A 14,476-nucleotide genomic window follows, 5' to 3' on the forward strand; every position below is an offset into this window, starting at 1 on the left:
TCTCATTTCACCTGCTGACACAACTATTTAAACTCACCTCAGTTTGCTCTTGTTTGCCGGCCCGTAAAGGTTCTATTCCTGCTCAGTCCACAGCCAGTAACTCCATTCCAGCTCAGCCCACAGTCTTGGTTCAGCTACTCCTTCACCACGGCTGTCCTCCGGTGTTCTGCCTTGGTCTCAAGTCCTCGGCTCCTGTGTTCCATCCTGGTCTCAAGTCCTCGGCTCCTGTGTTCCGTCCTGGTCTCAAGTCCTCGGCTCCTGTGTTCCGTCCTGGTCTCAAGTCCTCGGCTCCTGTGTTCCGTCCTGGTCTCAAGTTATTCAACTCCAGTACTCCTTCCTGGTCAGTCTCTCCGTGCTGTACCTGCCAGCCAGCTTCTGCACCCTACAACGCCGCTTAATAGAAGATTCTGGTTCCTCAAGTCATCCATCTGTGTCCGGGTTCATCCTAGACAAATATCATGACAACTACAGTGTTTCGGCGAGGTGTCGGCCGGAACCAGTTTTGCGCGGATGACTGCCGGGGGGGTCGAATTGAATACATAAAACTAAATCATATCTTAATTTGTCAGAGCACACGAGGCAGATATTAATTTTCTATTATCAGTTTTAATTAACTACTTACCTTTCCACATATTGTTCACCGATGAGGATGATGGCGACGAAGACATTCCCCCCCCCCCCCCCCCCCCCCCCACACGTCTCCTCGGATGATCAAAGAAAATTACTCCTCTGCCATGACGTAGTAATATAACCATCCAGAGGGTGTCGCAATTCAGTGTTATCAACCGTAGAGTTATCAATGCTGTTTTAATGTCTGGGCTTGGCAATGAATTAAAACGTCGATTTTTCGCCAAGATAGTGCTGCGGGAAACACTGAACTAGGTGTCAGTATTACTTATTGCTCCTTTAAGACCCGCAGTGGGAACATAGCCTTAGTGATTGTAGACAAGGCAATGTGCATCTATAGGATAGGAAGCATTCCATGACTGCTAACTATGTGACTGTGGTTTAAAAAGTTCTCTTCTTCACATTTAAATCATAATAAAATGAGTTGCTTCTTTACCTGGTTCTTTCACTCTGTCAAAATAGAAGAGTTAGTTTTTAAAAAGCTAAGCTAATTTAATTTTTGGCTTTATTTAAGAGGGTTTGATTAAAATGTCTCATAGTTTATAATATTTTCCCTCTTACAATTTCTCCACATTTAAATCAGTACCAGAACTTAAGTTAATTGAAACTTTGTATCTATTTGAGTCAAATCTGCCAGGTGAATGCATCTTTTTGAACCTAAAGAAAGTTATATCTCTTATTTTTATGTCTGTCTGCTCTTCATTAAACACAAAACACAGACTCAGCGTGATAGTATGCAACACCATATAACATCTTGATTTCATTGACTAAACAGCTCAATACAAACGGAGTAGAATGAAGTAGAGAAAAGTGCCAAGAAAACTTCTGAAAGGTCCCTATTAATGTGCTTACTTCACATAATTTGTACAGTTTGTATCAGCAATTTATTCTGCTTACTCTGGAACCACAAAACAAAAGGCTGAAACTGCTATATAATTTTTCAAATTACTTATTTCAACTATAAACTGGAATAAAACACCACTCACAATTATAGCATATATCAAAGTGAAAAAGCCTTTGACATATACATTAAAAATCAATAGGAACTCCATATTTAGTATGTCAAAAAATATTTTTCATTGTTGTGTTTTTCTGCTTGTTTTTTTACTCAATAAAGCTAAGAATGGACTGGACTTGCTGTGGAGCTCCTGGGTGGAGAAGCATCCAGACACAAGTTTACTCTCTGAAGATGAACTTGGAGCTGTCACCGCTCCTTGGAATAATCCAGATACGAAGGCTCTCTGGGATGAACTGGCTACAGAGACTTACTACTCGTATTGGGAACGGTTTTCATATTGGACAGCACTGGGCTGGACCACTGAGCCTCAAATATGTAACGAGAACACTGATGACAAAGTGGAGACAGACACTCAAACACAGTCAAAAGAACAAAGTAAAGGGAAAACTAAAGTTGGGGGCCAAGAAAGAGAAAGCAAAGTTAATGTTATGAGTAATCTGTTCAGAGAAACCTGCACAATAGAGGAAAGGGAGAGTTGTGAAACTGATTTAGAGACAACCAGATACTTTCAGAACAGTACTGATGTTGGAAAGCTGGCTGATGAGGAGCATTATTGCTGTGTGGATCCTTCCGATGGTGCCAATAACCCTAAGGAACCTGCTGGCACATCTCAACAGAACCCTGCTAAACAAACAGGTAATGTCCCTCACTAGCAGTGTTGTAGCCTGTTTTCTTAATTAGATTAGAGTATCAAGTCAGACAAACTTATGCAATATTGGGCTTCTCGGTTCAGTATCAAAGGGGGCAGGGTTCCCACCAGGATTTTCTGGCAATGTGATGGTAAATATCCTTGGGGTCCAGGGGCATTTATCAACACTTCACAAATCACAATGGAGATCTGAATTACAGCCAATTACACAAAGGCCAGCTGTGCTCAGGACATAGACAAAGTAAACTTCAGCAGACTACTGGCATGAATGCCTCTGACCAAACTATAAACAGAGGTGGCCTGAAGGCCCTACATCCTCTAGTAGGTCCTGATTTTACTTCCCATTATCATGGAGCTCAAATGGCATTTGCCAAAAAACACTGGAATTGGCAGGTTTGGCATGAGCACCCTGTTCTCTTCAGAGATGAGAGCAGGTTTACTCTGAGGTCACGTAACAGATGTGAAAGGGTCTGGAGAAGCTGCAGTGAACGTTATGCTCCCTGCAACATTGTTACTCATGATAGGTTTGATGGTGGCTCTGGGGAGGCATCTCCATGGAGGGACTTTTAGACCTGTACATGATAAACGGTGGCTCCCTGACTGCCATTGGGTATCTGCGTGAAATCCTTTGACACTTTGTTAGAGCCTTTCCTGGTACACTGTGTCTTGGGTTACATATGTGGGAAGAATATACAGGGAGGTCCTGGCAGATGAAGGAATTCATGCCAATCTCTGGGACATCATGTTTAGGTCCATCTGACCCCACCAGGTCCCTCTGACCCCACAAGGTTGCACCTAAAAATGTCCAGGAGCTCAGTGATGATTCGAGAGGAGGAAATACCCCAGGACACCGTCTGACATCTTATAAGGAGGAGACCCCGAGCAAACTCGAGTGCCATTTTGAGTTGCTGCACTAACATTTCAGCAAATTGCAATAGCATGCCGCATCAGTTTTTCTGTTTCATGTTCTCTGACTTCAGGTTTAAACCCTCTGTGGGTTGATAATTTTTATCAAATGATGTGGCATCCTTCTTTCCTAAAACATTACACATTCCATATCAGTATTAGCCTGACGTAGTCATACTCAATTCTAGTCAGAATTTGAGTCTGATACTGCTCCATAGAGCTGTGATTATGGGGCGTGTTTCGAACGAACCAGGAAAAAAAATGCCTCTGCACTCAATTGGATAGACCTACAACCAATAAGAGCAACAGAGTGTGTGACGTATGTTAAGCGACGCATAGTTGTTGACAACAGAACTCAACTGCACGCTGGAAAAGAAGTAGCCTAGAATAAGAAGATGAGCGTGAACGATTTTTGCCGGTGTTGCAAAAAGAATTTAAGGATACAAGGAGTCATTCAACACGCAAACCTCATTTTTCAGAAAAACAATAAAGGCGAATGCACATACGAACAAGTTCTCCGTTTCGGATTACAACTCTACAAAACGTCAAATAAATCGCATCGCATTTGTCAGTCCTGTCAGAACGTTATAACACGGTTGGAACGCGACATGCTTGTGTTAAAGAAATGGGCAGACGAAGAAGGAGACCAACCTACTATGTTTACAACATGGGATTCATATCACGACATTGCGAGTTATTTACTAAGTCAGACAGTCAGATGATCTCTTACCATTTGTAAGTTAGATGAACTTCGTCCACGACGATACCCATAACGTTGGCTTGAAAAACATCGGAGCCTAGCATGTCCCTCCACTTGTTGTTCAGCAGCCAGGATTCCGGGCTTCCAAAAAGGAGCTGGCAACGACCGCTGGCTATATCCACCTCGTTGTTCACGCCGAGTTGCATCACCATGATGCCCTTCTTTCACTTGGTCCTCCATGAGTGCGACCAAAGGAGAAGCAACAATGATCAATGGGTTTTCATTGTGTCCCATCTTCTTAGCGACCAACGGAGCCAGCTGATAGTAGCATACTCGCGCTACTATTGAGCAATGCCAGACCGAACTTCCCGACCTCAAACGTTGTGGGCGAGACTAAGTTCGGAATGGCACCCAGGCTATATCAGTATGGCTATCCAGTTAGAATTTTTTCTTCATTTGAGATCTGATGTGTTTTCAAAGTGTTCCTTTAATTTTCTTTGAGTAATACGGTATATTCTTTTACATACAGTTTTTCACCCAGATTCAAAGAAAGTCACCGTCCTACCTAGCAGAGTTTGTGGTCCAAGCAACAAAATGTCGGAGAGAAGAGAAGAAGAAGAAGATGATGATAAACTTCCAACAAGATTTTTGAAAATCAAATGCAGGTGAGTTCTGTGGTAACATTTCTTACTATTATTGCTACCACTGCTGAAAGCCTAAACTTTAGCAATGTAAAATGTGCTTTTTTGGGCACCCAACTGTTGCCGGGTCAGTTAAAAAAAAATGGGTGGGCTCATGGAGAGCAGCCATAATTTTAAATGTTGAGCAGCTCCTTTGTGACGTAAAAGGGCTAACCCTAGCGCATAAACCGACAGCTGCTACAATGGCTGACAACACAGAAAGTTGGGAGGAGTCTTCCTTTATGTAGAAATAGCTCAGCTAACTATCAGCTGACTGATAGTGGTTTGTTATCGTGTGAAAGCTAAGTGTCACTACCCGATCTGTACCGGTAGCACAATCCGTTCCATCAGCTCATTTGCGCAAGAGCAAACAGAATAACTTCCGGGCCGCCAAAAATAATGTAATTACGGTACTGAAAATACTTATTTCTATCCTTAAATCATAAAATCAGAATCAGAAATACTTTAATAATCCCAGAGGGAAATTGTTGTTTCTTTACAATCGGCATAACATAAACAAACAAACATCACAAACATTTCAGGAGGAGACGATTTACTGAGGCCTTGCTGCCAAGGAACCGCTTTACACATGGCGCTGCCATTACTCTGTGAAAAGATAGAGGCCACAAAAAAAGGAAAGTGGGAGGGAAAAAAAACATAACTCATACTTTATCCTTAAACAGGATACAGTTTGAGATATCAAAAACCTCTTGCACAAAAAGCACAAATAAGACGACACACATATAGCAGAAGGTAAACATTTGAGACTAATTAAAAGAATGTTAAATTACATCAAATAAAATATTGAAGACTTTTCAGGAAGAAATTGATGCGTTTTACATTCTCTCCATTATATTGCTTGACGTCATCATTGGACATGCTCAGAGCATTCCGGGAATATATTATTGCACAACGTTTATCTGTATTGTCTGAATGCACTCTTAGTTTATATTATATATATATATATATATATATATATATATATATATATATATATATATATATATATATATATATATATATATATATATATATATGTGTGTGTGTGTGTGTGTATATATATATATATATATATATATATATATATATATATATATATATATATATATATATATATATATATATATACAGGCATGTAGAGTCAATTTGTTCAACTTTTCTGCATCGCACAAAGACACAATGGTTGGAACCAAACATCTCAATTTGGACCAAGGTCCAATATCAGACCAAAACACAGATTTCCACTGGTCTAATGTCAATTCCATATGTTCTTTAGTCCAAGCAAGTCTCTTCTGCTTGTTGCCTGTCCTTAGCAGTGGTTTCCTAGCAGCTATTTTACCATGAAGGTGATAGACATGTGCCAATCTTTGTCTATATATATATTTGTGTGTCTGTCTGTAGTTGATAAAATGCAGCATGTGCTGAAACAGTGTATGAAATGGGCTGGTCGTTTATTTGATTGTCAGAAGTGGTGTTACAGTTGCTCTGTTATGCTCAGTTATTTGTCTAGATGCACTAGTTCAAGGGTGCGGTTCAGCCAAACTGCATTGACCCCTGAGTTTTACAGCTTCACAAAAGTGAAGCTGCAAAATTATTTATTACCTAATATTATTGTAAGAGACCAGTAGCAACTTGTTTTTTGTGCACTTATTTGTTCTTTCTTTCCAAATGTTAAATTTTGGAAAAAAGAAATGGAAATAAAACTTTTTTCATCCGGTTCATCGATTAATCATTAAAATAATCAACCGATTAATTGATTATTAAAATAATTGTTAGCTGCAGCCCTAATTTATATATTCACAATGCCAGTGAATTGTTTTCCCAGTAATCGCTTTCAGCAGCTCCAACAACCTGTAGTCTCATTTAAAACTAACATGGCTTTATGGCTGCACATTTTTTAGAAGAAAACTCATCATAGATGGTATTTTTCTACTTGAAACATCTGGGCTTCATCCCAAGGCTTGTCATGTGTGATAGGCCTTTAGACATAACAAGGACACCCACTTTGCCTGTTATATGCTCATAGGTGGGTCAAAATCCTGCATGTATTTGAAAGTAGGATTGTGTGGGAAGAATGATGAACATTGTGTGACCCACACCATAAGTAATAAAAGAAATTCATGAGACATGAACTACAAACCAAATTGCCACTTCTTAAAGTATATTTTTTTTGTTTGTCTCTAGTCATGAGCTGGATATAGAGGAGTGTCCGCAGCTTACACCTAAGGATGTTTGGTCTAAAGTAGAACTGAAACAGAAATCGCAGCCACAGTAAGTCTTTTCCCTCCCTATTTGTTTATTTTTCTTAGAATTGTGCCTGTTATTGTTTGAACTACTAAGTTAACTATGTGGCCCAGCACAAAAAAGTTTAATATCTGTTACTAATCAAAATGTTACACAATAGTCATTATAAAAAATACTTTTATTGATCTGAAATGGAAATTAAATGTTGTAAGTCATATTAATCCAAATTCTTCAGTTATTGTAGATAATGATGGCTGTTGACAGGAAAGATCTCTTGTAGCGGTCCGTATTTCAATCTGAAAAACTCACACAGAAAGAAAAGGCAATTAGAAGAATTTTACTCATACAAATATTTTAATTCAATTCAATTAAATTTTATTTATATAGCGCCAATTCATGAAACATGTAATCTCGAGGCACTTTCCAAAGTCAAATTCAATCATTTTATACAGATTGGTAAAAAATATCCTATATAAGAGAACCAGTTGATTGCTTCAAAGTCCCGACAAGCAGCATTCACTCCTGGAGAAGTGTAGAGTTACAGGGAGAGTGGTCTGCATTGTCCATGGCTTTTTAGCAATCCCTCATACCGACCAAGCATGAAGCGACAGCGGAAAGAAAAACTCCCCATTAACGGGAAGGAAAACCTCCAGCAGAACCGGGCTCAGTATGAACGGTCATCTGCCTCAACCGACTGGGGGTTACAGAAGACAGAGCAGAGACACAACAAGAGAGACAAAAAAGCACAGAAGCACACATTGATCCAGTAATCTGTTCTACATTAGATGGTAATAGCGGGTGATCTGTCTTCCCTGGATGATGTCACAGTTAACAGAACGTCAGACCAGGTGTACGTACTATGAAGAAAAAAGAGAGAGATCAAAAGGTTAAAAGCTGAAATGACAACAGTCATTTAAATGCAATTACAAAACTGGAGAACAGTAGACTGGAGAACAGTAGAAATTAAAGTGAGAAAAATAGGCCCTGATGTCCTCCAGTAGCCTAAGCCTATAGCAGCATAACTATAAAGGTAGCTCAGAGTAACATGAGCCACTCTAGTTATAAGCTTTGTCAAAAAGGAAAGTTTTAAGATTAGAGGTAGCTCAGGGTTACATGAGCCACTCAAACTATAAACTTTGTCAAAACGGAAAGTTTTAAGATTAGTCTTAAAAGTAGAAAGGGTGTCTGCCTCATGGACCAAAACTGGGAGTTGGTTCCACAGGAGAGGAGCCTGATAGCTAAAGGATCTGCCTCCCATTCTACTTTTAGAGACTGACACCAGTTCTTCACTCAGGGAGAGTGAAGAACTGGTAACCCTAACCTTTCCATGATGAGCAAGCATGGAGCGACAGTGGAGAGGAAAAACTCCCCTTTGTGAGGTGGGTTTAATCGGGGCCATCTGAGTTGCAGAATCCCACAGAGCTGCCCTGAACAGATCTTCAGGACTTTGGGGCTGACACCACGCAACCATGACACCTGCAGCTTTGCTCTGGTTCAGTATTTCCAGCTGCCTCTTTACCCGACTTCTAGAAAGAGAAAAATGGGAGGGGGATGCAAATGGAGCAACAGCATCTCCTGATTTGGTTAAGGCAAACTTTTGGTAGCGGAATAATGCATGACTGAGGTGGAAAAGAGAACATCTGAGGTTTGACTGGAAAGCTGTGGGTCAGAGGAAGATGGGGTGTCTGTTTGGCTTGGGACAGGAGAGTAGGATGATGAGCTTGATCCTAAACTGAACTGAACCTGTTACAGAATTTGTTCAGCTCATTGGCTCTGTCCAGACCTTCATCCATACAATCCTCCTTTTTGCTTGAATTCTGTGATCTTCTTCATCCCTGACCACACATCTCTGATATTGTTCCTCTGCAGTTTATTCTCCTGCTTCTTCCTGTGGTTCTCCTTGCTGTCTCTAATCTTGACTTTGAGTTGCTTCTGTATACTCCTCAATAACTCAGCGTCTCGCTCCCTAAGGCTCTTTTTACACAATAGAATCAGTGAAGAGAGTGGTGGCCTAGTGGTCAGAGTAGGGCGCCTGCGATCTAGGAAAGCTACATGCTCCCTGGGTCAAATTCCACAGACGGCCACTCTGTCCCTTAGCAAGTACTTAGACCCAGAATGCTCCTCAGGCGCCACGCAGTGGCTGACTCTGGTTTTAAATGACCGTTTCAAAGGTTTTATCTTTGTCAGGTTGGGGAAAGCAGTGTCTCATTTGTATACTGCCTTTGTGCAACTTCGAGCAGGCTTTTTATTATGCGTATTGGCCAATAAGCTACGTGCTTGAAGAAAGCAGATGGCTACTTATGCAGCTAATTAGCTTGTTTGAAATAGAAACTGAGTCTCTGTGACTTGGGAAGAAGATGGAATTTGAGCTGAATTTAAGTATTAAACCTGTTCCTAATATGTTCTGCTCAGGCACAAAATATCACCTTATAGGTGTATAAAAGAAAAAAGAGAGATCTCTTTACTTGTTGTTGCTTCCAAAAGGAAGATTGGCGATGCACAGCCCAGCATCTTTGGATCTCAGCCAGTTTGGCGGGGAGGGCAATGGCAATGTTGGCTGCTGGTGCTGAGGGGGTAGAGCGCACTGATCTCCGACAGAAAGCTGCTACGGTGTCCCAATTTACCTGGACAGTAACGGCTTGGAGCAGCGGCGGCGGTTGCAAACTCTTGAGCGGCTTGGTAGTTTTGTTCGGCCAAAACAAAATGAAAGCATCTTGTTCATTCACTGGGACATGCAGAATTTCTCAGTATACCCTCTCAGGGTTGAATTAACATTAAAATGTGTACCAGGGAGTCTAGACCCCCCTGGTACACAACACAGTGGAAAAGGCGATGCGGCAAACTTTAGCCCACCATGTATGAACAACACGCAGATCGCCATGTCATAATGGCATAACAGTTGTCTCTGTATTTCAGAAACTATAGCTGAATCATGTTGGCAAATTAAGTACCCTGGAGTAGGGCTGGGCGATATGGATTAAAAAATAAATCTCTGATTTTATCATACCAAATCCGATTAATCGATTTTTTTCCTCCTTTTTGTTTCATAAAAAGAAATTAAAGAAATTATTTTAAAACCTTGCTTTTATGTCAAGCATTTCGTCAGGGAGTTGACCTGAATTAAAAGTGCAACTAAAAACAAGCTGTAAAACATGCTTGTAAAACAAGATGGCAGCCGTGCCATTATAAACAATGAAAATATAAAAAAACATTTGCTGCTAGTTGTATTACACATTGAGCTAAGAACAGGCTTCACTGCACTTTTGAACTTCAAACTAAGTTAAAAAAAAAAGTAAATAAGTGAATGAAGTACCTCGCATTATGGTAAAAAAAAGTTTCCACTTAACAATATTTTGACAATATATTTGCCTAAACATATATCCAGCATCACATGCTGTTCTCTTCATGGAAACCCAATGAGTGTATTGTATTGTATGTATTGTAAAATCCAGATTTTCCAAAAATGAAATCTTAAAGAATTGTAAATTCGAAGTAATCGATTAAATCGATTTATCGCCCAGCCCTACCCCGGAGTTACAGGGTAACTCAAAATATGAAGAAATTATTGTTGGTGTGTAGTGAAGGCTCAGTACTGTACATGTGAGAGAAGGGGAAAACATTTAAATCAACAATCCTACTTGTTATTTTAAATTAAAATATAAATTGTATTAATTTATACATTTATTAGTATTTATTTACATATTTAACAATATGCCACACCGCATCTGTCTTTGTTAAATAGCATAAAACAAAGTATTTCAGTATGAAATTATGTACTTACACATTAATATGTCATATGTCTGTTAAGGAGCATAAATGTATGAAATACATTGTTTAAACAACGTGTTTTTTAATTGTTACAGCGTCCTGTATCATAACCACATATTTTTGTAACAAACCAAACCGTGTGAAAATCAAGTAACAATTTAGGGAGTTTTTGATTGATTTGATGATTTAGTTTAGTTGGACAAACAGCTTCCTCAGTACAAGTAAACGCACTGGGGTTGCGTGAGAAACCCATCCAATATGTCGGCCACGTTGAAACGTCAGCTCCAATAGCCAGCGCCAGTCCATGGGGCATCTACTTATGCCTATGGTAGCCACCGGCCAGTTTTGCAGCCAGACAGGAAGAAGGAGCAGGCGGTGTTGGTTTTTCCAAATAAAGTATATTTTAATGTTCCTTGATATTTAAATTCATTTCAAACTCTGATTATGGTTAGTATAAGTATGCATAAACTATACATATTATAGTGTTTGTGTGTGTGTGTGTGTGTGAGTATATGCTTTACATTGTTTTAACATACTGTGTATTAACAAAATTAATTCTATATGTGCGCCACAAATAATTACATGTAGCGGAAACCGTGTGCTGTCTAATATTAAGGAAGTGAGAACATAATGTGAGAGCTGGTATCACAAAAGCATAAAAAGTCATTTTGTATTTGCCTTTGCCTGAGACCTTATGTTTTAGCTTGAATTGAAGATTACATTCGTGCTCAACCCCTTTTGGTCAGTGTGTCTTTTGGTCATTGGATTTAATTGACAATTTAATTTGATTTAATTTTACGCATTGGTGTTAAACATGTTGCCACTGGACTCCAAAGCAGTGGAGACACATTCTTTGGACTGACAAATCACGGTTCTCCATCTGGAAATCTGATGGACGTGTCTGGGTTTGGCGGTTGCCAGTAGAACGGTGATTGTCTGACTTAATTGTGCCAAATATAAAGTTTGGATGAGTGGGGATTATGGTGTGGGGCTGTTTTTCAGGAGCTGGGCTTGGCCCCATAGTTCCAATGAGAGAAACTCTGGATGCTTCAGCAGACCAAGACATCTTGGACAATTCCAGGCTCCCAATTTTGTGGGAACAGTTTGGAGCTGACCCCTGCCTCTTGCAACGTGACATCTAACCACCAGAGCACAAAGCAAGGTCCATAAATACATGAATGGGAGAGTTTGGTGTGGATGAACTTCCCTGGCATATACAGAGCCCTGACCTCAACCCAACATAACATCAGTATGTGACTTCAAAAATGCGTTTCTGGAAGAATGGTCAACAATTCCCATAAACACACTCCTAAACCTTGTAGACTGCTTTCCCAGAAAAGTTGAAGGCAAGGAAGCGAATACATTTTTCGCTTCCAGCAGTGTTGAGGGTCTGTAAAAACCCCAACGAGCTGCTCCGCTCATGCCCCTGAGTACATGTCCAGGTATGTTATCTGGTCCAGCTGCCTTGTGCGTGCTGATCCTGTGTGTGTGTGTGTGTGTGTGTGTGTGAGAGAGAGAGAGAGAGACTGTGGTCTAATTTGTTATTAAATATCAAAGCGCACATACACCACATGATTTTTTGGATTTGAAACGATAGTCATTGCAAAAAACAATGTATTGCAACATATGAGCGGTATCAAGCTTTTTTTGTATATTTGTGCTACCCCAAAACTCACACATACTTTGGATAAACTTTACAGTTGTTTTATGTTTTTGGACCAATTCTCTTTACTATATATATGCTTCCGATCGGCAAAATTATCAGACAGCATGGGATTCATTTCCACTGTTATGCTGATGACACTCAGCTATATTTATCCATAAATCCTGATGAATCCAATCAATTACTTCGACTGCAGTCATGTCTTGATGACATCAAAAGCTGGATGACTTTAAATTTCCTGCATCTAAATTCTGACAAGACCGAAGTTGTAATCCTAAAAAAATAAACTTCTTAACCAATCACTTAATCTGGGTGGCATTGACTTGGCTTCTGATAATAAAGTAAAAAATCTTGGTGTTATTTTTGACCAAGACATGTCATTTAAATCCCATATTAAACAGGTTTCCAGAGTTTCCTTTTTTCACCTCCGGAATATCGGCAAAATTAGAAACATTCTGTCCAGGAGTGATGCTGAAAAACTAGTCCATGCATTTGTTACTTCAAGCCTGGACTATTGTAATTCTTTACTATCAGGAAGTCCACAAAATGCAGTTCAAAGCCTTCAGCTGATTCAAAATGCTGCAGCAAGAGTTCTGATGAAAATCAACAAGCGGGATCATATTTCTCCAATTTTAGCTTCCCTTCATTGGCTTCCTGTTAAATCAAGAAAATAATTTAAAATTCTTCTTCTAACGTATAAAGCCCTTAATAATCAAGCTCCATCATATATCAGAGCTCTGATTACCCCGTATGTTCCTAACAGAGCACTTCGCTCTCAGACTGCAGGTCTGCTGGTGGTTCCTAGAGTGTCTAAAAGTAGAATGGGAGGCAGATCCTTTAGCTATCAGGCTCCTCTACTGTGGAACCAACTCCCAGTTTTGGTCCATGAGGCAGATACTGTGTCTACTTTTAAGGCTAATCTTAAAACTTTCCTTTTTGACAAAGCTTATAACTAGAGTGGCTCATGTTACTCTGAGCTACCTTTATAGTTATGCTGCTATAGGCTTAGGCTACTGGAGGACATCAGGATCTAATTTTCTCACTCTATAGAGTTCTACTGTTCTTCAATTATGCATTACGTGTTGTCATTTCTGCTTTAACTTTCTGTTCTCTCTCTTTTATCTTCATAGTAGGTACACCTAGTCTGGCGTTCTATTAACTTTGACATCATCCAGAGAAGACAGATCACCCGCTATTACCATCTAATGTAAAACAGATTACTGGATCAATGTGTGTTTCTGTGCTTTTTTGTCTCTCTTGTTGTGTCTCTTCTCTGTCTTCTGTAACCCCCAGTCGGTCGAGGCAGATGACCGTTCATACTGAGCCCGGTTCTGCTGGAGGTTTTCCTTCCCGTTAATGGGGAGTTTTTCTTCCCAATGTCGTTCCATGCTTGCTCAGTATGAGGGATTGCAGCAAAGCCATGTACAATGCAGACGACTCTCCCTGTGGCTCTATGCTTGCCCAGGAGTGAATGCTGCTTGTCGGGACTTTGATGCAATCAACTGGTTTCCTTATATAGGAAATTTTTGACCAATCTGTATAATCTGACCCAATCTGTACAATATGATTGAACTTGACTTTGTAAAGTGCCTTGAGATGACATGTTTCATGAATAAATAAAATTGAATTGAATTGAATTAATCCAACTTCACACTTTTAAAAGTAACAAATCTGTTATCAAAAGAAAATTATTTATTGAGTCTGAATGTTAAGGAGTGTTACATTCATCACATTCTTCTTATAGCTGCATGCTATCCATTCAGAATATTAATAGTGACAGTGATTTTGATCAGTAGCATCTCGAGATCTTAATCGGTCGTGTGTAAGTGAAAGTGGTCACTCGAAAAAACAATTGTTTATCCGGGTCATCGCAACAGCAAGGATGTTTAAGCCTGTTTGCTATTGTTTTAGTAGTTATTCAGGCTAAACAGTGACTCTAACTAAAATATATATTTCCATATTTACCAGCAGACCTGAATAGAAAAATATCACATAAAGCTGTAAGAAATTATATCAGCTAACACATATCGACTGAAGTCGAAATGGAAAATTAAATTCAAATAATTTTTCAAATTTTACATTTCCCTTTTTGACATTGAAAAAGAGAAACCCTTTGCATTTCGATTTTCTTTTTTGTATTTTAAAACAAATATCAAATCGCCATTTGTTTTTGTTTTTTTAATTCCTGTTACTGAAACGAAAATCCAATGACCAAAAGACA

The 14,476-nt window shown here is 39.5% G+C and overlaps 1 protein-coding gene across 2 annotated transcripts in view; it reads left to right on the forward strand.

Moving 5' to 3' along the window:
- Window positions 1-254: 254 nt before the first annotated feature.
- The window catches only part of LOC105922322 (trimethylguanosine synthase), a 351,997-nt gene continuing 337,775 nt past the window's right edge, over window positions 255-14,476 (forward strand). Inside the window, exons 1-4 of one of the 2 annotated variants that reach the window (XM_036134309.1) lie at window positions 255-340; window positions 1,745-2,281; window positions 4,430-4,565; window positions 6,765-6,851. In XM_036134309.1, coding sequence (XP_035990202.1) covers window positions 2,074-2,281; window positions 4,430-4,565; window positions 6,765-6,851 — 431 coding nt within the window. In that variant the 5' untranslated portion in view covers window positions 255-340; window positions 1,745-2,073. The remainder of the gene's footprint in view (window positions 341-1,744; window positions 2,282-4,429; window positions 4,566-6,764; window positions 6,852-14,476) is intronic. The other variant, XM_036134308.1, reaches the window with a different exon arrangement.

This window comes from Fundulus heteroclitus, unplaced genomic scaffold (assembly GCF_011125445.2).
Source record: "Fundulus heteroclitus isolate FHET01 unplaced genomic scaffold, MU-UCD_Fhet_4.1 scaffold_79, whole genome shotgun sequence".
Taxonomy (NCBI): Eukaryota; Metazoa; Chordata; class Actinopteri; order Cyprinodontiformes; family Fundulidae; genus Fundulus; species Fundulus heteroclitus.